We start from the raw sequence: 23,021 nt of genomic DNA on the forward strand, positions 1-23,021 counted from the left end.
AGGTCATGCAACCGAGACACCTATCTTGCCTCTTCTTCCGTGTAGGCACGTTGCCACTGTTTTAACTCTACAGTAGTGTTGGTTCATTCTCATTTCACATCCTCATGATGCTTTACCATTTGCTTGCTTTGCCCCCATTCACTTGTTGCACTTTCATATACATTCTTATGGCTTTTGCCAATACTTGTTTTCTCAAGTTACACAGTTCCTTTAAAACGTAGGATTCCACAAAACTGCTTTCATTCAGCTCAATATTTAACAGTACTTGCTTTTAATTCGGATCGTTATTCAAAAGTGCTTGCTTTCCTGCTTTCATTCAATTCGGTATTCAAAAAGGTTTGCTTTCTTGCTTTCATTGAATTCAGTATTCTGCATTGCAAAATCACACCACGCTGGCCCCAAGCAAACGGACCAGTGGAGAGGTTCATGGCCAATCTGAAACGTGCTCTCCAAATCTGTTCCATCACAAAGGGATTGTTTATGCAGGCCATGTGTACACTACTCTGGCACTATAAGAACTCACTGCACAGCTCCACGGGTGTGTGCCCATCGACATTAATGTTTGGTCGCGTGGTGAGATCCACCCTCCTGCACAACCCCCACAGTGAGATACCAGACAACAGTGAAGCCAAGGCCAGAGCAAAGGATCGGGAAAGCAAGCAGAGAATGAAGGAATATGCTGACAGCAGAAGGAAGCCAAGGAACAGTGACTTCCAGGTAGGAGTTCAAGTATTTGTGCGTCAAGCACAAGGTGCCAAGGAAACACCAGTGTTCAACCGAGAGCCTATGACAGTGACCCATGTCCATGGAACTCTTACGCTCACCTGGTATCCACAGGGACGGCACCCAGCCGGGTTACTCGCTGGTATGCTTCTTATGAACCAAGCTATGTGGATGACTCCATGTTGGCTGACAATACAATAAAATAGTTCCCAAGCACATTGTTTTTCATGGTGTATGAGCCTGGTGCCATAGGCGCCAGGACTGGCCCCATGAGGGCTTTTGAAGAGGATGCCAGGCTCTAGAGGCCCGAGTCCTGACTCCACCTGGCCAATGGGTTTGCCAGAGGGGGGTTTGATGAGGGTCGTGACAGGAACCATGGTAACAGCTGCGAGTCCCACAGGCACTGTCACAAGAAGCTCCTCATTCTTTTGATCAATCAAAGGAGGGCTGACTCCTGCAAGAGAAGATAATTTTAGGAGAGAAGATTCTACTAATTTTGAGGACTCTTCTGATGGAGACTCTGAGTTTGTGGATGGCGATGTGGACACAGGTGACAGTGAGGGCGATCGCACCCACAGCAGCACTCCCCCTCTGTGAAGCCTGTCAAGGAGGGTGATTCGTAAACCGTAAAGATGGATCAAGAGATGGCTTAGTGCCCCAAGTTGTTTGTTAAGCAAGGGGGCAATGAAGTGTCCCACTTCTACGCCACACATCCTAGCAAGTAAGGACATGCATTACCTGTCCCCTTTTTACTCTTGTTGCGAGTTGAAGCCCACCATCTAAAGATAGAGGCGGGGTTACCGCCTGACCGCTTTGTGTTGCACACCATTCTGCTAAAGTATTTTTGTGCTAAATTGTTGCCTGCCGACTGCATTATATTGCATCTGTTCCCTTGAATTGTACTGCACACCTTCTGCACTAGTATGCTTCCTATGCCCTAAACCTGTATTGCCACCTTCTGCACTAAGACTGCTTCATTGTACCCAACACTTGCCATTCAATAGCTGCTTCTTTAAAGGGCTCTTGCTCCCAGCCTCTACCCTTCAACACCTAGACTTGTTGCAACAACCTTCTGGTACTCATCTAGTTCTCTGCCACAGTCTCTCTAATGTATTCCTCCACGGCTCCGCTAGCTCCACTCGTACCCCAGCACGCACACGACACCACCCTCACCGGATACCTCCTGCTTGTGCTAGTGCCCACCACCTCCTACATCCTGAATCCCACGCAGCCAACCATGGTAACTACCAACTCAGTCTCCCCAGCTACCACCCCACCTCATCTCTCATCCCCACATGACTGGTCGTCCCAAAGAAGCACCCCTGCCACACTCAGCCTCCAGGCTCACTTAGCATCCAGATTCACCAGTCTCAGGTCTCACACTGCACCAGTTATACTCCTCTGCCTCCCCAGTCTCACGACCAAAAAGGAATTCAAGCTGAGATCTCACACCTACCACACTTATGCTACCAAGTACACCACCACAATCAAAGACCTCCACGCCTCTCCAAAAATATCATCCCCAACACCTCTCAAAAGGCCTCCGGCACTCGCCCCAAGACTTCTCACTTAAACACAGCTCAACCCAACAAGCCCTCCCCCCGATAACCTCTGACACTCCATTCACAAATCCGCCACCCCTTTCGACCAGTACCAAAAAGAACTGTCCCTCACCCATTCTTAAATGTGCTCTTATAAATACACGCTCTCTTTCCCCTCATGCGCTGGCAATCAATGACTTAATAAATACTCAGGACCTAGATCTACTCGCCGTCATTGAGACGTGGCTCCACGAGTCGTCGGGTCCAGCCATCTCACTAGCCCTCCCGGCCGGATACTCCATTCTCTGCCAAGATAGACTGATGTCAAAAGGAGGAGGCATAGCCCTCATCACCAAAGATGCACTGTCTATCAGACTCTGCAACCACCCGTGGGAAGACAACACTGACCTACTCTCAGCCAAACAATCCCTGTCCCCCAACTGCACCATTAACATCCACCTAATGTACCGGCCACCTGGCCCAGCACCAGAGTTCCAAGGACATCTCCTCCATGTACTTGGTAACAACCTAAAAACCTCCACCAAATACATCCTACTTGGCGACCTTAATCTAGGCTTGAATGAGCCTAAAGACAAAGCATCCACAGCCCTAGCTACCAGATTTAGGGTTCATACAAACAGTTATTAGCCCAACCCACTGCAAAGGTCGCACCCTCGATTGGATGGCAGAGCACAATTGCTTATCTCCAACTCTGCCTACACATGGACAGACCACAACTGCATCCAATTCACCATTCCCACCTCTAAAGCCCTCACCTATGCCACCGCAGAACAGGTCAGAAGTTCAATAAAACTAACTATGGACAACCTTCCTCCCTTCCTGGAAGTCTCTGAACGTCCCCCATTCGCGAATGAGCCTAGCACACTCGCAGACATCTACACTGACACCCTCACCAGAGCTGTCAACTCTATAGCCCCAATCGAATAAAAAAAAAGAACAAAAATACATGCACACCAACTGATGGTTCACGGATGAACTACACACTCTATGTACCTGTAAGCGTAACGCCCTAACCAACTGGCAATCTAAACCCGGCGACTCCACTAAGGAAGAATTTAAAAAACTATCCTTGCAATACAAAGAAGCCATATTCAAAGCTAAATCAAACTCCCTGAACCTTAGGATTTCCAAGGCCAACTCACAAACCAAGGAAATGTTCTCCAACTTTAAAGACCTCATCACCCCTTCCGCTAGCCCCGATGAAACCATTAAAGATGAAGCATGGTGCACCAGCATACAGGCAGTTCTGCTCAACAAAATTGACATACACCAAGAAAAAAATACAAGCTCAATTCAAAGATTTTCCCAAGATCGACCACCTTCCCCTGCCAAGCCTCCCCTCCCAAACTCACCTTAACCTCTTCTTCTCATTCCGTGACGTCTCAGAAACTTCATTCATCAAACTCCTCCAGAAGCTTAGACCCTCAACATGCAAAGGAGACATTTGTCCTCCCAAAATCATCAAAGAGTGTGCTGATTTCCTGGCTCCTTTGACCTGTTGGACCACAAGACTCTCACCTCCCACCTCACGCATGCAGCTCATTTCACCAGCAAGGCCTCCTTGTGGATCACATCTTTCCTTGAAGGAACAGCCATGAAGGTCTTCTCAGACCGGGTAAATGCAGCTCCGTTCACCAGCCATGCGGAGTTCTCCAAGGCTCCGGCACAGCTCCCACTCTATATAAACTGTTTACTAAACCGCTCTTTGACAGACTTGACTCCCTCGGCATAGCTTATACCAACTATGCCGATGATACGCAGGTCCTCCTGCCACTCTGAGATATATATGACCAGGGCACTGCAGCCCTCCTCCCGATCTACACAACCATCCAAGCACAAATGGCAGCAAATGGGCTGTGTTTCAACAGCGATAAAACCGAGATCATCATTATGGGCCCCAAAGAAACACTAGCCAAACTCAGCCAAAATACTGCAACTTAACTATCGATAGCTCCATCATCCCAGTCTCAGCAGTCAAGATACTGGGGTCTTCTTAGATTCCACATTGTGCATAACTCGCCAGGTCAGTGCCATCGCCTCTGCATCTGCCCACACCACCAAGCTTATAAACGCAGTGAAACCATTCCTCTCCGACCAGAACTGCCTATCAATAGCCAGAGCTACCATTGGGGCTAAATTAGATTACTGCAATGCTCTCCCTGCTGGCACGTCCGCAAAAAATCTAAATAGACTCCAAATTGTCCAAAATAATGCTCTCAGAGCAGCTCTCAGGATCCCGAAAAGAGACCACATCACGCAGGTCAGGCGAACTGCCCACTGGCTTCCCGTAGAGGAGAGAATCGCCTTCAAGACTCTCACTCTAACACACAAATGCTTAAGCCTCTCTGCCCCTCCTTACCTTTCAGAGCGCTTATCCAGAGGCTCCTCATCATGTCCTAAAAGAAATTGCTACGCCAACAAACTACGCATCCCACCTATCAAAAGAGCCAAAGCAGGCGGGATTGGCTTCCCACACATAGCACCCAAACTTTGGAACACCTTACCCAACTCACTCAGAGTTGAGACTTCCCTCCCAGCCTTCCGGAAAAAGTTCCAAACAACACTCCTGGGAGAGTCCCGGGAGGATATCCCTGCGCTTAGAAACCTCTGGGTATTTAAGCGCGTGTAGTAAACTCTTGCACAGATGACAGGATACTTGATTACTGGCTGGATGTCTTTTATTGCATAAGGGACATCTGCCGGGAACATGTATGTAACAAAGAGCCAGGCGGCTAGGCAAACGTGCCTAATAACTGCTGCAGGGCTGAGGGACTGGAATGTCTCGTGATGCAAGCCCCCAGACCCCAATCTCGGAGGAGCCGGCAGGACGCGTCTTGCCACGTCCTCTGGTGCTCTCGCAATGCGTGCGAAGCGCGCGGGGGCGGTCCTCGCTCCCGTGGCGAGATCTCGCAAGAGTTGGTGACTCTCGCGATATCTCTACACACCTCCCTTTGTTGAGAAAAAGGAAGTTCATTGCAAAACATAGTCACTGTATCTCACCGGTCTTCTGTGCTCTCTTCTGGGTCGGTCACCCTTTCAAGTGCGATCTTCCTGTTGCTCCTGTTCTGGTTCTGGCATGGGTGATTCCGGTTCCATCTCTGTTTCTTCCCTTTCTTCGTCGTTTCTCTCGGGCTCTCGTTCTTCCCTTCGCTCATTGTCTATTCCTTCTTCAGCATGTGGTCTCTCCGGGGTTCTTGCTCTTTCTTGTCTCTTCTGATATAGGGCTACTCTTTCCAGATTCCATGTGCGCCCGTCCTCGGTGCGGACATGGTTTGTTCCCCTGTGAATCACTTTGGTGGGTCTGCTGAACCGAGAGCCCGTGATTTGGTCTTTTTTCGGTAGTCTTATTTTGACCCAATCTCCCCCTCCAATGTCTGACGCTTGCTTGGTTCTTCTTCTTTGGTCACTCCACGTTTTCATGCGTGCCTTGCTGTTTTCAATTCTCCACACCACTTCTGACATGTCCACTGCTTCATCATCTCTTATTTTGGATAACCATGGTGGTATGAGCGTGGAGGCTGCACTCCTCCCTCTCAACATTCGAAACGGGGATATTTGCGTGATTCCGTTTGGAGTGAGTCTGTGGGCCGCTATGGCCTCCTTAGTGGTTTTTAGGGGGTCCATTCCAGAAGCCGTGGCTAGTTGGATTGCTCCCTTAATGAACCTGTTGGCCCTCTCAACAAGCCCATTGGCTTGGGGATGATACAAAGCCGCCTTCTTTTGGCCTATATTGTGCTTTCTCAGGAATTGTTCCATGTCCCGTGAGATCAGTTGTACCCCATTGTCCGTTACTACTTCCTTGGGGAGGCCTTCTCTTTGAAAAATTTCAGTGAGAACTTCAATTACCGTCGCTGTGGTAATGTTTGGGACAAACTCAGCCTCGACCCACTTGGATAGGTAATCGACCAGCACTATGCCGTACCGATGTTCTGGTGCCATCGCTTCCAGGGGTCCTATAAAGTCTATACCCACTTTTGACCACACCGCTTCTGGTACTTCTGTGGGAATTAGGGGTGCCTGTCTGAGTTTCAATCTTTTGTCGCTATTGAGGCACTCATGACACCGCTCTATCATGGTGCGAATCTCTTGGTCCATGGACGGCCACCAGTAGGCCTCCCGGACTCTGCGCCGGGTCATCGTGTTTCCCAGGTGACCAGCGTGGGCTCTGCATAGAATGGTGCTCCTCATGCCTACGGGTGGGATTATCTGGTCCGTCTTCATTATTATTCCGTCCGTTTCAGATATCTCTTCGGCCACCTTCCAATAGGGTCTCATACCTTCTGGCATCGTTTTTTCACCTGGCCACCCTTCCTTGATCCACTCACGGATTTTCGCCATGGCCGGGTCTTTTCCGTCTTCTTCCAGCCAATGTTTCTCGCTGAGTTCCATATAATCAGGTGCTTTTATATCGGTGATGTATGCCACGATGCATTCTCCTTGTAGAAACGTGGTGGCCTTGTCTTTACCTTCTGGCAATCTTGACATGCAGTCTGCCTGCGAATTCTTCCATCCTGAGATGTGCTGCACTTCAAACGTGTACTCCTGCAGTTTTGCTGCAATGCATGCCAATCTGGGTGTGGACACTTTAGTACCTCCCGGGCTGAGCATGTGGATGAGGGGTTTGTGGTCTGTCACCAATTTGAATTTTGTGCCCCACACATATGTTCTAAAATGTTCCCCCGCCCATGCACATGCCAACATTTCCTTTTCTATGGTAGAGTAGTTCTGTTCTGCCGAGGACAAGGCCTTCGAGGCAAAGGCTACCACATGCTCCGTGTCCCCCTTCTTCTGCATAAGAACTGCTCCTAGTCCGTATGCACTGGCATCCGTGGTGATGACTGTATCCCACTCTGGGTTAAATGGCTGTAAACACGGCGCTTCCATGATGTGCTGTTTTATACTTTCAACCGCCTTCTTCTGGGGTTCCTGCCACAAAAATACCGAACCTTTTTTGAGTAGGTCACGGAGTGGTGCTGAGGTTTCGGAGAACTTGGGGATAAATTTTGCGTAATACTCTGCCAGTCCAAGAAATGATCTTACTTCGTCTTTGCTGGTGGGTTCCGGGGCTTTTATGATTGCATGCATCAAATTTTGTTTGGGACTGATCCCTTTTTCTGAGATTTTGTACCCCAAGTATTCGACTTCTTTTGCTTTGAATACGCATTTTTCGTGGCGTAGCCTCACCCCTGCTTCTTGCAGCTTGGTCAGGACAGTTTTCAATGTGGCATCATGCGTTTGTTCATCCCCTGCGTACACAAGGATGTCGTCCTGGAAATACGCAACATTTTTTACCTTTCGTAGCAAGACATCCATCATGCGTTGAAAAGCTGATGCTGCCGACAATAAGCCGAATGGCATCTTGGTGAACTGATAGGTGCCAAATGGTGTGATGAATGCTGTGAGGGGTTTCGACTCTTCATGCAATTGTATTTGGTGATATGCGTTTCTCATATCCAGTTTTGAGAAAATTTTGGCTTCCTTCATCAACAGAATGAGTTCATTTATGCTCGGTAGTGGGTATTTTTCGGTGATGACCTCTAAGTTTAAACTGCGAAGGTCGATACACACCCTTAGCTCTTGTGAGTTCGGTTTCTTTATAAGCACTACTGGGCTCAGCCATTCTGACGCTCCAACTTCTTCAATGACACCCTCCGCTCTCATTTTGTCCAATTGATTCCTGAGAGTGTCTCTTGCGGTTGCTGGCATGGGCCTCACTCGATGTTTGACTGGGACGGCATTCTTTTTGAGCATTATTTTATGGACAAAGCCCTTGATGTGACCCGGCTCCTCCGAGAAAAGTTTTGGGTAGTCACTCTTGACAATGGGCCCATTCCTCGCGCAGACAGACAATACCTGGTCTTCTGTGCTGGGGTCCAGTTTGATTTTTAGCTTGTCTTGGTCGTCCCATCCCAGTACTGCTGGGCCTTCGTGGCTGAAATAAACTCTGGTGGTGGTTTCTCTTCCTTTAAACTCCACCTTCCCTTTGATATATCCCAGTAGTTCAACTGACGCCCCACCAAAAACTGTGGGTTTGTGTCGTGTGGTGAGAACTTGGACCTTTTCTTTTGCCACCATTTCCTTGTATATCCGTAGGGGTATTATGGTGAGGTCCGAACCAGAGTCCGCCATAACTCTTGTTTCTCGACCGTCAATTTTGATTGTGCAATGGGGCTTTTCTCTTCTTGCCTTTGTGCTGTTTACCATAATGACTGTGGGTCTCCCCTCATCTTCTGAGGACGATTCTCGCTCCCTGTTGTGATCCGTATTTACACTGGTAACTTTCTTGTTTCTCCACCGACACACCAACGGGAAATGGCCAATGCGTTTGCAGATGGAGCACTCTTTGTCTCTGGCTGGGCACTCCTTATCGAACGCCAGGTGTTTCGTGCTGGTGCACCTGTGGCATTTCAGAGGTTCTTTCTTACCTCCTCTCCTCTCTCTCGTGTCTGGTGTCTGTCTTTCTTTCTTTGAGTGATATGTGACTGCTTGGATTTCAGCAGAACTCTGGGTTCCCATGAGTTCTTTTCGTCTTCCCGCTGTTTCTTCAACCGCTCTGGCAATTTCCATCGCCTTCTCTAGTTGTAATTCTTTCTCCACAATGAATTTATCTTGTACTTTTCTGCTGTTGGTGTGGACTGTCAACATATCGTAGATGAGGCTCTCAGCATTGTTGCCGAAACTGCACAGCGCCGCCAGTTCCCGCAGCTTGGTGACGTAGTCGTCGACTGGTTCAGATATTTCTTGTCTGCGGGTGTAAAAGCGTATTCTATGCAACACCGTGTTTTCTTTACTGGCAAATCTCTTCACTATTCTCCTAACAGCCTCCTTAAAGACGTCATCGTTGTCCCCTGCCACCGGGATCGGGGTGAGACTCTCAAACACCCTCTGCCCTTCCACTTCTAGGGCATTTAGTAACATAGCCCTAGGCCATGCAGCTGAAAATCCTTCCCCTCCTAGCGCCTCTACACACGTCGTGAAAAGGGGTTGCTATTGCGGCCACGGGATGGCAGGTCTACCTGGAGTTTGCAGGAAGGGGGTGGCGGCGTCGCTCCTTGCATGTTCCCACGTGGGTTGCAGTGGTGTTCCTCGTCGCCAATTTATGTAGTAAACTCTTGCACAAATGACAGGAGGCTTGATTACTGGCTGGATGTATTTTATTGCATAAGGGACATCTGCCGGGAACATGTATGTAACAAAGAGCCAGGCGGCTAGGCAAACGTGCCTAATAACTGCTGCAGGGCTGAGGGACTGGAATGTCTCGTGATGCAAGCCCCCAGACCCCAATCTCGGAGGAGCCGGCAGGACGCGTCTTGCCACGTCCTCTGGTGCTCTCGCAATGCGTGCGAAGCGCGCGGGGGCGGTCCTCGCTCCCGTGGCGAGATCTCGCGAGAGTTGGTGACTCTCGCGATATCTCTACAGCGCGTCAACTAAAACAAAAAAACAACCAATTACGCAACTAAAAAAATAAAAAGAACAATTCCTGGAACAATGCATCGATGCCCGCAGGCTGTGTGAGCACTTTAAAAATGCAAATAAAATAAAATTAAAATAAATAACACTTTAACTAACACATCCTGCCCCCATCCTCTACCACCCTCACTCTGCTTGCAACTAAGTATGTAATACTGTGCCTGCTTCTGTAACCCAGTGATCTTCCACGTTGTTGCAAGATGTCTGTAACAGCGCCACGTGCGCGCTTTAAAAATGCTAATAAATAAAACTGCTCTCCAGTCCCGATTGCCGCTGGGCTGCTGCTGCCTGAGCGAACTGAATGCTTTATCCTTCAGCGCCTCCTGGTGGCTGAGTCGTAAAGCTCTTCTCTTCCTCAGCCTGCGGTCCGCGCATGCGCCCCGTGTATTCCTCCGCGCATGCGCCCCGTGTATTCCTCCGCGCATGCGCCGTGGCCACCGAGAGTTTGCTACTCGGCCAGTGGCCACCAGTCATTCTTCAGGTGCCCATTCACATGTACAGCCTGTGCTCCTCTTGAGAGCCGTTCGGTCGACGCATCTGCTGCAAATTGCAAGTTCTGTCGGTCAACTTATGCACCGGCGCATTCACTAACGCTCACTAGTGTGGATTCACTTACGTTTGCTTTAAACGTTTTGTGTCGTTTCTCTTTGACTTATACACCACTTTCCCTTCATTTAGATTAAATAATAAAAACAGCTATTTTTCTTCGACTTGGTGCATATGATGAGAAACTGTTGCCTAACAGTTCTCTCGGATTCTTTCTAACCAATCATCGCCGGGCTGTGTCCTGGGAGCCAATGCTTGCACGCCCTGGGGTTCTGTTAGCCAATCAACGGCCTTGGGCTGCCGTGGTGTCGTCACTGGGTGCTGGCAGCCAATGAGAGGCTGCGCTCTGCCGCCGGGCCGAACAATGCCGCTCCGGGTCAGCGGGGGCAGCGGCAGCACGTGCAGTTCAGCACCGACCCCGGGCCTGTCCTGCAGCCCCCGTTGCCTGGTGCTCGGCTGCCGCCGCGCCTCTGCCCCGCCAAGCAGCCCCCGAGCGCTGGGGACCGAGAGCGCGCCCCGAAGAGGTGAGAGAGGGGCAAGGGTGCTCATCCAGGGGGTGAGGGGAAGGCAGGAGCTCTGCATTTCCAGGCCGGTCCCTGGAGGCAAATCATTCCCCTGCCATGGAGGGATTGGGCGCTGCTTTCAGGGAGACGTGGACATTGATGGCTTTAGCAGACCCCTGTCTGGATGTCTCATTCAGCAGGGGTTGGGTTAGTTAATACATGAGGGGATGGTGGGAAGGACTTGGAAATAGTACATGGGGACACCACAATAATGACAACCAATCTGTGATATATGATAAGTCATTTATAACATGCCTATACACAAGTGTTTCTAGGCGCGACAAGGGAGGGAAGACAGAGAGATGAGAAAACAAACTATCTTACTAGGCCTTGTGTCATTCAGATCGTGCAAGTGCAACAACACAAAGTGCAGAGGGAGGGCATTCAGGACAGAATTGTTCTGAGGACGAGCAACCAGGCAAGCGTGGCTTTCGGTAAGTGCAAGGAGGCAGGGGACTGTAGGGTTTCAGTCACAGCCCCTGTGTGCACGTTAGTCCCGGAGGCAGTGCAGGGAACACTGGGCATAGAGGAGCCCGTTACGCAGTGAGACTCTGAGGGTACCCAGTCAGCGCAGCTGACAGAAAGATCAGCAGGGGAGCGAGAGAGAAAGCAGAGGTGAAAATGAAGATCTTGAGCTGCTTCCGGAACCTCAGGTAGTCCGGCTCAAGTTTTAAAGAGGGGTAGGGAGGCCATTCCAGAGGGTGAGTTCGTTTGAGCTTTCCCCTCAATGTCTGACCTCAGTGTTAAGGGTATAGCCATAGTTTAGGACCTGACATGCTCAACATCAGAAATCAACCTTATACAAGGTACAAAACCCTTCAAATAACTTGTGCTCTTTTGCAAACGCATCTAGATACCACTCGTCTATGTTCTACGGTACATCACTGCCGTAACCCATGCAGTACTTGCTTGGGATGCTTGGGGTCTAATCAGCTTGGGCATCCCATGACAATAGGTTACCACCCTTTTTCGTCACCCGCACTAAGCCTTCTGCTCTGCAATCTCTAAACAGTAGCACTGCCCTGAACTCTCCTATCGTTTCAATCGGCACTTCTCCATACGCATGAGCCGCGGCCATAGCCTACAACAGCTCACATTTAAATTCCTCTCTCCGTGTACATACATTCATCAAAGTGTAGTCAGCTCCACTATCGACCCAACATCTTGACCTTGCGACTCTCTCAAATGTCTTGGATTTTGTGGTACTGTTTTTTGACATTGTTTGCATGTGACTTAGAAAATACCTCCGTCACCACCCTAGAGCGCAGTAAAATTTGTTTACTGCCTGACTAGACAGATGAGTCTGAGTCATGGTTTTCATGCAATATATAATATGATGACATGCTTTCTAACACATTGCAGATAGAGCATCTTGCTTCTGTTGCCTTTCCTCATGCTTTTCTGCCCGTCCTTGCTATGTGAGAATGGGACCTCATGCTACTGGTTGTTAAGCAACCAAGACACTGTTTTTCCTACCCGCTCCAAGCTGGCAACCGCTGCCGGTTGCTGAGGTTTCCTGCCCCTGCAGCGCTGTCCAGCACACAGTGAGGAGGTGTAGCTGATAGAATTTTTAGAGATGTTCATATTGTGAGAGGTGAAGGGGAGAGTGGAGTCAAAGATGACCCCAAGTTTTTTTTGCCTCGCAGGTTGGTGCGGGCACAGAGCCAAGGGAGGCCGACCAGAGTGAAAGTGGGAAAGCAGGAGTAGGGGTCCCAATGCGAACGATCTCAGTCTTGCAGGCTTTGAAGCAGAGGTTGTTTGCAGCACACCCTGACTGAATAGCAAACAGACAATCGGATATGAGTGAGGAGGAGTAGGCGGCTGGGGGTAGCCTGATAGATAGTTGTGGGTCATCCGCATAGCATTGGAAGTTAAAGGTGAAAGTGTCAATCGCGTGTGCTAGTGCAGCCATATAGACATTGAAAAACCAGGAGGTTAGGTTAGATCCCTGGGGTACGCTGAATGTGGAGAGAAAGGCTCTGGGTTTCACCTGGGATGGGTGGTCGGAGAGAAAGGAGGTTAACCCCGCCAGAGCCTGACCTGTGATTCCAACGATGTCACTGAGACGTGTGATCAGGATGTTGTAGTTAACCCTGTCAAAGGCAGAGGAGAGGTCAAGGAGAATGAGGAAAGAGGGAGTATTGGTGTCAAGGTTTGAGAGCAGGTTGAAGAGCTGTTTCCGTGCCTCTGGATGCTCTAAAGCCAGATTGATGGTCATGGAAGCAACCAATATATGTAGTGTGGAGGTGTTAGGCAGAATTATATGCAGTACCCTTTAGGAACACCACACACAATTAAGACTACATGTGACAGTACAATTTCACCTTTGGTACAAGCCTGTACTACACAGTTGGAGTGGTAGCAGTAGCGGAGCAGCCAGACTTATCTCAAGAGTAAGTGAGCAGTATCAAATAGTTACACAAAGCACAGCAATTACTATGATTCAGGCAAACACTGACTCAAGGTTTTCAAGTAAAAGAATATATATTTATTTCACTCTTCAGTCATATAACATAACACTATTATAAGCAGTCTAAAAATCACTCTCTTAATTCACCACACCACTTCCCTTAAATTCCAGACAAGTTAAGCTCACAAAATGAAGTGGGAGCAAAATGGCACTCCACCAATTTAAAAGGGAGGGAAAGACAAAAGTCAACAGAAATGAATCCACACCAACAGGTAAGTACTCAGGGGCAAGCGAATAAGAGAGACTACAGTGATAAAATCAGATAGAAAAGGCTTAGGGCCAAAGTCAATGGTTCAAAAGTCTTTTGCTCAAGATAATACAGTTCAGTGTAGTTTTCGGTAAAGTTTGTGGCACGGTTTCCGGACGAGGTTGGTTGATAGAAAAGTTAGTTCAAAGAGAAAAGAAGGACAAGCCCTCGGATTGGAGAAAGATTTCGAGCACTTTCACCGCGGCTGGACGAAACTAACAACTGGATTTGCGCCGTACCTTTTAAAACAGAGAGAGAGCTGTAGCTGAGGCATACATTCCTGGTAGTTCCTGCAGGCTCACGGTACCTGAAGCGACTGTCTGACTGATCGGAAGTAGGAAGATTGGAGGGTCCTGCAGTACCCAGGGAAGAAACCAGCAGCAGAGCGAAGCAAGCGCTCCTTAAAACCCAAACAGGGTCCGACCTTCCTGGCTATCCGGCCCACTGTAGCTCTGTACAGATATTGCCTTTGGAGGAGGCGGCAGGCCAGTCTGTCGGATGGTCCGCCAGACGAGATCCATTTCCACTCAGCTGCCCTACACTTGCGTTTAAGGGCAGCCAGATCGGAGTCATACCAAGAGTTGCCTTTTTTGGAAGGCTTCAGTCGGACCCTTGCGACCGGGGCAAGAGTGTTGGAGATAGAAAGATTGAGATTTGCGAGAGCTGTGTCAGGGAGTCAGCTGCAGGAATGGGAGGCGGAGAGTAGGTGGAGGCAAAGGCAGCCACTGTCACTTTGTTCATGGGTCTGGTGACTTTGAATCCGAGTGGCCGTGCAAGGTGTGTTGCTTCAAGAGGGGAGGAGAGCTTCTGGTGTGTTGGGAGAAGGTAGTGGTCAGTCCAAGAGAGGTAGTGAGAGGGATAGAGTTGTGTACTGTGTTAGATGGAAAGTGAGGATGTACACATTTGCTACTCGTATATGTTGGATTGCTAATCAAGTTATTTTGCAATTTTGAGTAATCCATTTTGAAAAGCTACTTATGCTTTGGCTCACCAGTTTGAAACAAAAAAGGTGTATATCCTCTTTCCCACATGCAAGAGCATCTACCTGAAAGGGGAAAAGTCATTTGGACCCTTTTTCTTCTCACCTAAAATGGAAGACAGAATAACTAATGTCTCTCCAGTCACCAGCAACTTCCTGTTGGGAACTGGATTAACATCATTGGCCTCTCTGTGACCAAGGATGTCTGCCATGGGCTGACAGTCGGTCACACAACGCACAGATGTAGTATAAGCAATGAGGCCTCAACCGGCGGCCCAGCAAAGGATAATTCCTGTTCAGAGACTTAAGTTAATATTGGTAGCAAACTGCAAAAGAACCGCAATTTCCCAACAATGTGCTTCCCCTTTTGCTGATATTCGGTAATCTGAAACATACATTTCACACAAGCCTCAGTTCACATACAGCCCACCTATAGCTGAGCCATGGTTGGTAATTCCCAGACTCTGCTTTTGGTGGGTTAGCACACGCTTTGACTATAGCTGAGGCTGGGTTAGCAAATGCCTTGTCTATGCCAGAGGATTGGTTTACACCCGAACCCACCATTCACAAACCTGGAGACATCCGTAGTTTATGGTGATGCTACAATCCCTGACTGAACTGGCCTTGTTTTCAGGCAACAAACCTCATAAATGAATATATTTGCTCTTGAATGTTGGTAATAACTAATTTCACTTGTTTCCTCAGGTGCAACTGTCTGCAAAATCCCCCTGCACATGTACGTTTTTTCGAAGAACATTAGGAAGAGTGGCCTTCGAACACGAGGAGGGGGAAGAGTACATCTGTGATGTGGCAGAGGGATCACTTCAAGCCTTGACCCGAGGGGGATCACTTCAAGCCTTGATCCGAGGGATGGTTTGGTGTCTTGCTCTTTTTTTTGTGATACCTGGTTTCAACACGTTTCCTTGAAGTGAAACGGTTCCGCATCGTCAACATGGAGACTGAGAATCACCTGGAAGAAGTTAACTCATCCATTGATGAGTCGCGCGAGGACTCTCCAGAGCAGTCTGAAAGCGACCCGGAAGAGGATGAAGTGCAACCTCTGTCAAGATCGGAGAACCCGAGTCCCAAGATCCTCAAGATGGGCTCTGAGGATGACCTAGAAGCTTTCCTCTTGGAGTTTGAGTGTGTAGCTGAGGGCTCGATGTGGCCAAGAGAAGAGTGGGCTTCCCGATTGACCCCCTTGTTGTCTGGCGCAGCTAAGACTTTTTACCAAGCACTGCCTCCAAGCATCGCCAGTAATTACCATCATTTGAAAGAGGCCCTCCTCGGTAATGTGGGTGTAAGTGAGGAGAGCTACCGCAGAAAGTTTCGCAGTCTCACGTTTACACCCGGGGTGAGATTGCAGACGGTTGCCCATCAGCTGAAGGACTGGGGCAGGAAGTGGCTGAAGCCAGAGAGCCGGACCACCAGTGAGATGTCCGAGATCATTTTCATGGAGCAGTTCACTCAGATCCTACCTGGTGGTGCTGGGGAGTGGCTGCGCCAGCAGCGGGTGCAAACCCTCGACAGTGCCGTCAAGTTAATAGAGGACTCGCTGTTGACCTCAAGAAGAGGCCGTAAGCGCGCGCTGAGAGGTGGGAAATCTGCCGCTGGGACTCCCGTCTGGAAGAGGGAGGCTGAGAATCCACTAGAAGATACGAAGGAGAGTCCGGGAGAGGAGAAACCAGGTAATCATAACTACTTTAATTATGCACAGGTCAAAATGGAGTTCAGCAGCAACTGTTGTAGAGTTAAAGGGACCCTGATTAATACATATGAACTGGTAAACCTCTTGTTTTAGTAATTTACTTAGATCTACTACGTGACAAGATGATTTAACACTAAATACATGTAGAGCGTGCGATTTGTAACTTGTGAGGGTTACTAACTTACTACAAATCCGTTTGGCTTGGTGTGAAGTGCCAGGAACCAGTCAATTTTGGCCATTACCGCTGCGCTTGCAGAAAAAACAGCTGAGTTTAGCACTGGCTGTGCTCTGCTCCTCTCACGAAGCCTTGAGTGCCTTGGGGGCGGAGCAGAAGGAGTGCTGGTGCTTTGATTGACAGGACTGGTTGGGCCTTGGGAGGGAGCAAGGATGCACGGTCTTCATGTTACCTGACCTGAGGCCTGTTGCTCAGCTGAATGTAAATATTGCATCTGTTATTAAAGATACTACAGGCTAAGTGTAGGGAAGGGAGCATCAACCTCCCTTCACATCCTCCTCTGGGGAGAGGCCAGGCTAGGAGCTGGGAGGATCACCCACTATAAATCTGTGATTCACTGATGAAGACTGACTGCTTGCATTAGGAACTCAAATCGCACAGCCACCCTTTTGTCTCCCAAATCCTCTTTAAAGTCACATGTTCACACTTAATGTACAGACTGTGCCACCATAGATCAGATCCGTGTTTACTGCTTATGTGAACCCAAGCAAATACATTCAAGTAATTAGTCTTGGTTACTTCTATTCTCACTCTGCAGTTCTCCCACTCCATCAGTCTGACTAGGAAACAGCTCTCCTATCGTAAACGCACACTCTGTCGCAACCACTGTGCCACACACCTTTCCAAGCCGCAAACATGTTAGGACCTGCAAGGGGGGTGAAGACTATTTGTTGCTGTCCCCACCCACCAGGGACACGGTACTGTAAATAACACATGGGCACATGTTTACATTGATTTCTTCTTCAACTCCCACACCAGGTCGGGTGATCTGGACACATGCATTGAGCTGAGCACAGCACAAAGGTGTGTGTACAACCTGCTGTTTGAATTCTATACTTTGTTTTTCACCCTTCGGAGGGGTATACATTGAGTACAATGAAAATAGATAATACTTGTGTTTTAATGCTCTGCCTAAAAGTGTATGCTATTGTTTGAAAAAAAGGCTAACGGTGGGTGCAAGAGAGGTCATGAATAGTGAGTCATATTATGGTGCTGAATGTGGAACCTCACACAGTGAGTAGTATATACAATAAATTTAAGCTGATACAGGTAGTAGCTCCCAGCATCACTTCCTTCTCTTCTAGCCCATGTCCCTGGAATCCTTGTATCAATCCTCAGTTGCACTCAACTTTGTGAAGCGTCCCTTTGAAAGCTGGGCTGCAACAGATAGCAAAATGGGGCAGTGGGAGCCGGTTGCAGATGTGTCGTGGAGACCTGCAGGAAGGGCTGCGTTGTGCCGGGTGATGCGCGCTTCACTGAAAGCCAGGACGGTTAGATTGGGTGTTAGATGCTCAATGTGAAGCAAAGTAAGAGGAATGTCTGTTGCAGAGCGAGAATGAGGTCAGCAGGGTGGCTAGAGGAGGCGGCTGGGGGGGGGGGGGGGTGCTTGGCCATGTTCCAAGGTGTCTGCTGTCGGTGGGCAGAAGGCCATTTACGAGATGTGTAAGTAATGAAGTTGATAACTGTGGAGGGAGTAGCCAAGGAGGGCCCTTGAAGAGGCCGATAACAGACCTCTGCTTGGGTGCGATCAACCAATACAGTGCACTGGCAAGCAGGTGGCCAGGTCCGCCAACAGTACTAAATTGGAGGTGACGGCAATCCAATATCAACAGGCCCTTCACGATCCAAATGGGTGTAGAATGGAAAAATTCACTTTTCTATTCCTTTGCCCCCTTTAACAGGTTAACAATTTCCTTAAAAAATGTAATTCAGCCGATTGCATTTTTTCAGAGGTTAGTGGAAGTCTAGAGACGAACATTAAAGGCTGTTGGCAGCAGAACCTTCGTTGTAGTGGCCTGTCGGCTAAATCCATCCAAGTGTGTGAGCATTCAGGCTGGTTTGCAGAGAAGAAAGTCACTTTGCTCTAATTGCCACACGTTGGCTCTCCTGGACTCGCCAAGAAAGATTTTCGCAGAACATGTATTGCGAATCTTATGACAGGGTCGAGCGGAACAAAATTATTCCCTCTGTGACATTCACAATGAATTATCCCCGGGGATAATTTGGTTGACCCTAAAGCAAAAGACACATGTTTTGTTAGCACTACATTATAGTTTAAAACCTTAAAAGGGTAAAATCCGTGTCGTTTATTGATGGAACTTCCTGGTGCACGTGTGTTGATGCATGGATGCCGCAGGCTTTGCAGCAGAGAGGAGACGGACCAGTCATGTTTTAAAACAGGGATGCATGCGGGCTCCTCCTTTCATCTAACCCTGATTACATGTCTTTCCATCGCTGCGAAGACATATCCATCTTCTGCGCTGGCTCCTCCTTTCATCCAACCCTGATTACATGTCTTTCCATGGCTGCGAAGACATATCCATCTTCTGCGCTGGCTCCTCCTTTCATCTAACCCTGATTACATGTCTTTCCATCGCTGCGAAGACATATCCATCTTCTGCGCTGGCTCCTCCTTTCATCCAACCGATTGATTACATGTCTTTCCATCGCTGCGAAGACATATCCATCTTCTGCGCTGGCTCCTCCTTTCATCTAACCCTGATTACATGTCTTTCCATCGCTGCGAAGACATATCCATCTTCTGCGCTGGCTCCTCCTTTCATCTAACCGATTGATTACATGTCTTTCCATCGCTGCGAAGACCTACCCATCTTCTGACCTCCGTGTACAATCATCTCTACACGGGTATTGGATTTTTGGGTGGTCTGGCGACAGAAAGCATTAGCTCTCTTCCAGGCCTTTTGAAGAGGCATAGTAGCGGGACCTCTGGGCCAGTTAGAAGCTCTGCGATGCAGAATGAGTGCTTCATGGTGAAGGCTCTGCTATAGTGGCAGCCATGTTTAAGGAGCGAGCGTTAAAGCTTCTAACCGCATGTTTTGTCTCCATGCTGTCTGGTATAATGGTGATGTATTTGCCACTTGTTGGCCGCATTACATTGTACATATTTACGTTGTAGTCATTGCATAAGGAGACTTTTCTTTACTTTTACAATGGGAGCCAAGGCGGCTTGTGAGCCTCCTATATAAAACGCCACGCTCAAGCAAAAAAAGCATTTTGTGTTTCTCTTTGTGTCTATTCCGTTAAAAAAAAAAACGTTATTAAGGTAACAGGTGGACAGGTTACATTGACGTTCATTTTACGGTTGTACAGTTAACAGCTTTCTTGCATGTGTGTCATACATTCATAATTGCAATTGTCCCTTTTGCATTTTGTCACATTTTACATCAGAGTGTCTCATGTATTCTCGGAATGGGCCCCAGATGTCCTTGGGCCTGTTTATTGCCATCACTGTCCCAAGATACCCCTCCCCTCGATCATGTACATAAGGCAACTCTCTGAGCCATTCACGTATTGTTGGGGCTGATTTAGATTTCCACTGTAATAATATACCTTTCTGTGCTATAATACATGGCATGTTGAACAGTCTGCAAGTTTTGGGGTTGACCATCCCAATGCCTCCCAGCAGGTGTTTAAGAGGAAGTAGTCCTTGATGTCTCCCAGCAGGTATGTCAGAGGAAGTAGTCATTGGTGTCTCCCAGCAGGTATTTAAGAGGAAGTAGTCATTGATGTCTCCCAGCAGGTATTTAAGAGGAAGTAGTCATTGGTGTCTCCCAGCAGGTATGTCAGAGGAAGTAGTCATTGATGTCTCCCAGCAGGTATGTCAGAGGAAGTAGTCATTGATGTCTCCCAGCAGGTATGTCAGAGGAAGTAGTCATTGGTGTCTCCCAGCAGGTATGTCAGAGGAAGTAGTCATTGCTGTCTCCCAGCAGGTATGTCAGAGGAAGTAGTCATTGCTGTCTCCCAGGAGGTATGTCAGAGGAAGTAGTCATTGATGTCTCCCAGCAGGTATGTAAGAGGAAGTAGTCATTGATGTCTCCCAGCAGGTATGTAAGAGGAAGTAGTCAATGATGTCTCCCAGCAGGTATTTAAGAGGAAGTAGTCATTGGTGTCTCCCAGCAGGTATGTCAGAGGAAGTAGTCATTGATGTCTCCCAGCAGGTATGTCAGAGGAAGTAGTCATTGGTGTCTCCCAGCAAGTATGTCAGAGGAAGTAGTCATTGATGTCTCCCAGCAGGTATGTAAGAGGAAGTAGTCAATGATGTCTCCCAGCAGGTATTTAAGAGGAAGTATTCCTTGTATGCAGCACCTCCGCCACTTCTTCCGAGAACAGTGTCACTTTGGGGCAGCTCCAAAACATATGGATTGTATCTGCTCCTTCTGCTTCACATTTCATGCATTTGTCTGATGTGTCATGAGAAAATCGCGCCACCTTCGCTGGAGTGTAGTGTAGCCTATTGAGCACTTTGAATTGGATGAGTCGTTAGCAGGTGTTAAGAGAGGTCCTGGGTTAGGCAGCAGGATCTCTGCCACTTAGATTCGTCTGTTTGTTGCTAAGTCCCTCTCCCATTTTCCCTTCGCAGTTGTATCAGCCCATACAGCCTCAAGATCAGCCCCTTCCACTCCTGCTCTAGCACTATGGTTTCTATGCAGTCGGAGGGTTCCGGTTCCTTGGGAAATGATGGCCACCTCTTCTGCACTGCCACCCGCATTCTGAAATATTGTAATATTTTGACTGGATTATCTCCCAGTTTTGCCTTGTATTCCTCCTCGGTTACGTATTTACCTTCTGGGTATAGATCTCCCAGCTTCATTTCCTTCCCTGGGTCCCATGAGAGTTGGATATCTATATCAAATGTTGGGGGAGGCCTGGGCAATTCCATAAGGATATTTTGCTACTGTATGGGGAGGAAATATCCAGGTGCTTAAATATTCGGTACCATGCGTTAACCGTCGTGCGCACTGGGTCAGATGTGCATGCATCAATGTAGTTGTGTCTAGAATGACTGTTTTTAAGGTCTGTCGGGGCCACTCCGTAAACGCTAGGGCTTGGTGTCGTGGACTGGAGTTGGAGTGGTACCAGTACCCTCCATAATGAGCCTGTGCTACTAGGTAATACTGTTCGAAATCTGGGGTGGCTAGTGCTCCCCCAAACCCCCCGGTAAGAAGGTTCGGCTAATGGTTCCCAACCGATTATGGTCCACCCGCACTCCCAAACAAATTGCATTGCCACTGATCGTAGTTTCGCAAAGAATTGGCGCCCCGGCCATATGGGATGGTGTTGAAGTAGTAAAGCAACTTGGGCACCACTATCATCTTAAGCAGTGAGACCCTACCATATAGGGACATTGAGAATGTAGACCACATGTCTAATTTCACAGTAAGTACATTAAGGTATGCCTTGTGATTCTTTTCATACAGCAGTTTCTGTGTTCGTGATACCATAACCCCCAGATATTTCAGGCTAGCTTGAACCTATTTGAATCCTTCTAGATCTTCAGGCTCTGTAGTGCCACCCATTAATGGGGAATAGCCCCGACTTTGTAGTATGGCTTTTGTATCCTGAGTGATGCATGAATTTTGCTACCTCTTCCATGACTGGTTTAATATTTGACCCTAGGTTTCGCAAGTATAATAAGGCGTTTTCAGCGTATAGGGAAATAATGTGTGGGGGCCCGCTATATGTATCCTTCTGTGCCCATGCCTGTCCCTCACCTGTCGCACAAGCGGTTCGATTGGCAATGCAGACGGGAGGGGTGAGAAAGGGCAGCCCCGTCGGGTTCCCCTGGCTAGTGGGATTGATCCTGATGTGAACCCGTTGGTGCGGACGTTCGACGTTGGGTTCAGATAAAGTAGCCTTACATATCTCCTAAAACGACTTCCCAGCACAAACCCCCTCAATGCACTGAATAAAAAGTTCCAGGACACAGTCGAAAGCCTTTTCAGCGCTGAGCTAGGCTGCCACTGCAGATGCGTGGGGGTCTATCTGAGAGATGATCCCGAACAATCGCCGCAAATTGAAGGCCGTGGACCTGCCAGGGATGAAGCCCGATTGGTCAGGATGGACGAAGAGGAACATGTATGGGAGTAGCCTGTTTGCCAGAACTTTGGCCAGTATTTTCACATTGGAATTTATCAGCGACAATGGGCGGTATGAGGCTTCCTCCCTTGATGGTCTGCCCGGCTTCAAGAGCACTGTTTTGATCGCTTCAGTCATTATCGGTGGGAGGTTGCCCTTTATGTAGGATTCTTCCCATACCTTAAATAGTCGTGGGGCAAGTATATCGTATAATTCCATTGTCGGCCCCTCCGTGCCCAGTGAGCTGATGGCCTCCTTGCATTTCTTCTTACGTCATTTGTTCATCAAGTGCCTCTCGGGCTTCTTCGCCGATGCTAGTGAGTACCATCTACTCTAAGTACCTCTACGCTTTCCTTAGTACACGTATCTGTTCTAGCATATAGTTTTTTTTATAGTATTCCTCAAATACTCTGTTGATCTCTTCCATCTCTGTTCAGAACTGTCCCTCCTCCCCCTCTATGCCTATGATTATCTGTGAGCCCCTCTCGCCACGTACCACCCCAACCAGATATCGGCCAGGCTGATCCTCCTCCCCGTATCTACGGGCTTGGACCAGTGCTGTCATTAGTTGTGCTTCTCGTTCTTCCAGTTCATGGAACCTCAGCAGGTTTACCTTGATAATTCCCAAGAGGGCCCTGTCG

At 48.5% G+C, this 23,021-nt stretch overlaps 1 protein-coding gene across 1 annotated transcript in view; it reads left to right on the forward strand.

Moving 5' to 3' along the window:
* LOC138467383 (zinc finger protein 91-like) overlaps positions 1-23,021 on the forward strand; it is a 257,857-nt gene that overhangs the window by 166,926 nt on the left and 67,910 nt on the right. The window contains exon 10 of the mRNA XM_069607338.1: positions 15,471-16,248. Coding sequence (XP_069463439.1) covers positions 15,471-16,248 — 778 coding nt within the window. The remainder of the gene's footprint in view (positions 1-15,470; positions 16,249-23,021) is intronic.

The sequence above is a fragment of the Ambystoma mexicanum genome, chromosome 4q (assembly GCF_040938575.1).
Source record: "Ambystoma mexicanum isolate Mex_15411 chromosome 4q, UKY_AmexF1_1, whole genome shotgun sequence".
NCBI classification, from domain to species: Eukaryota; Metazoa; Chordata; class Amphibia; order Caudata; family Ambystomatidae; genus Ambystoma; species Ambystoma mexicanum.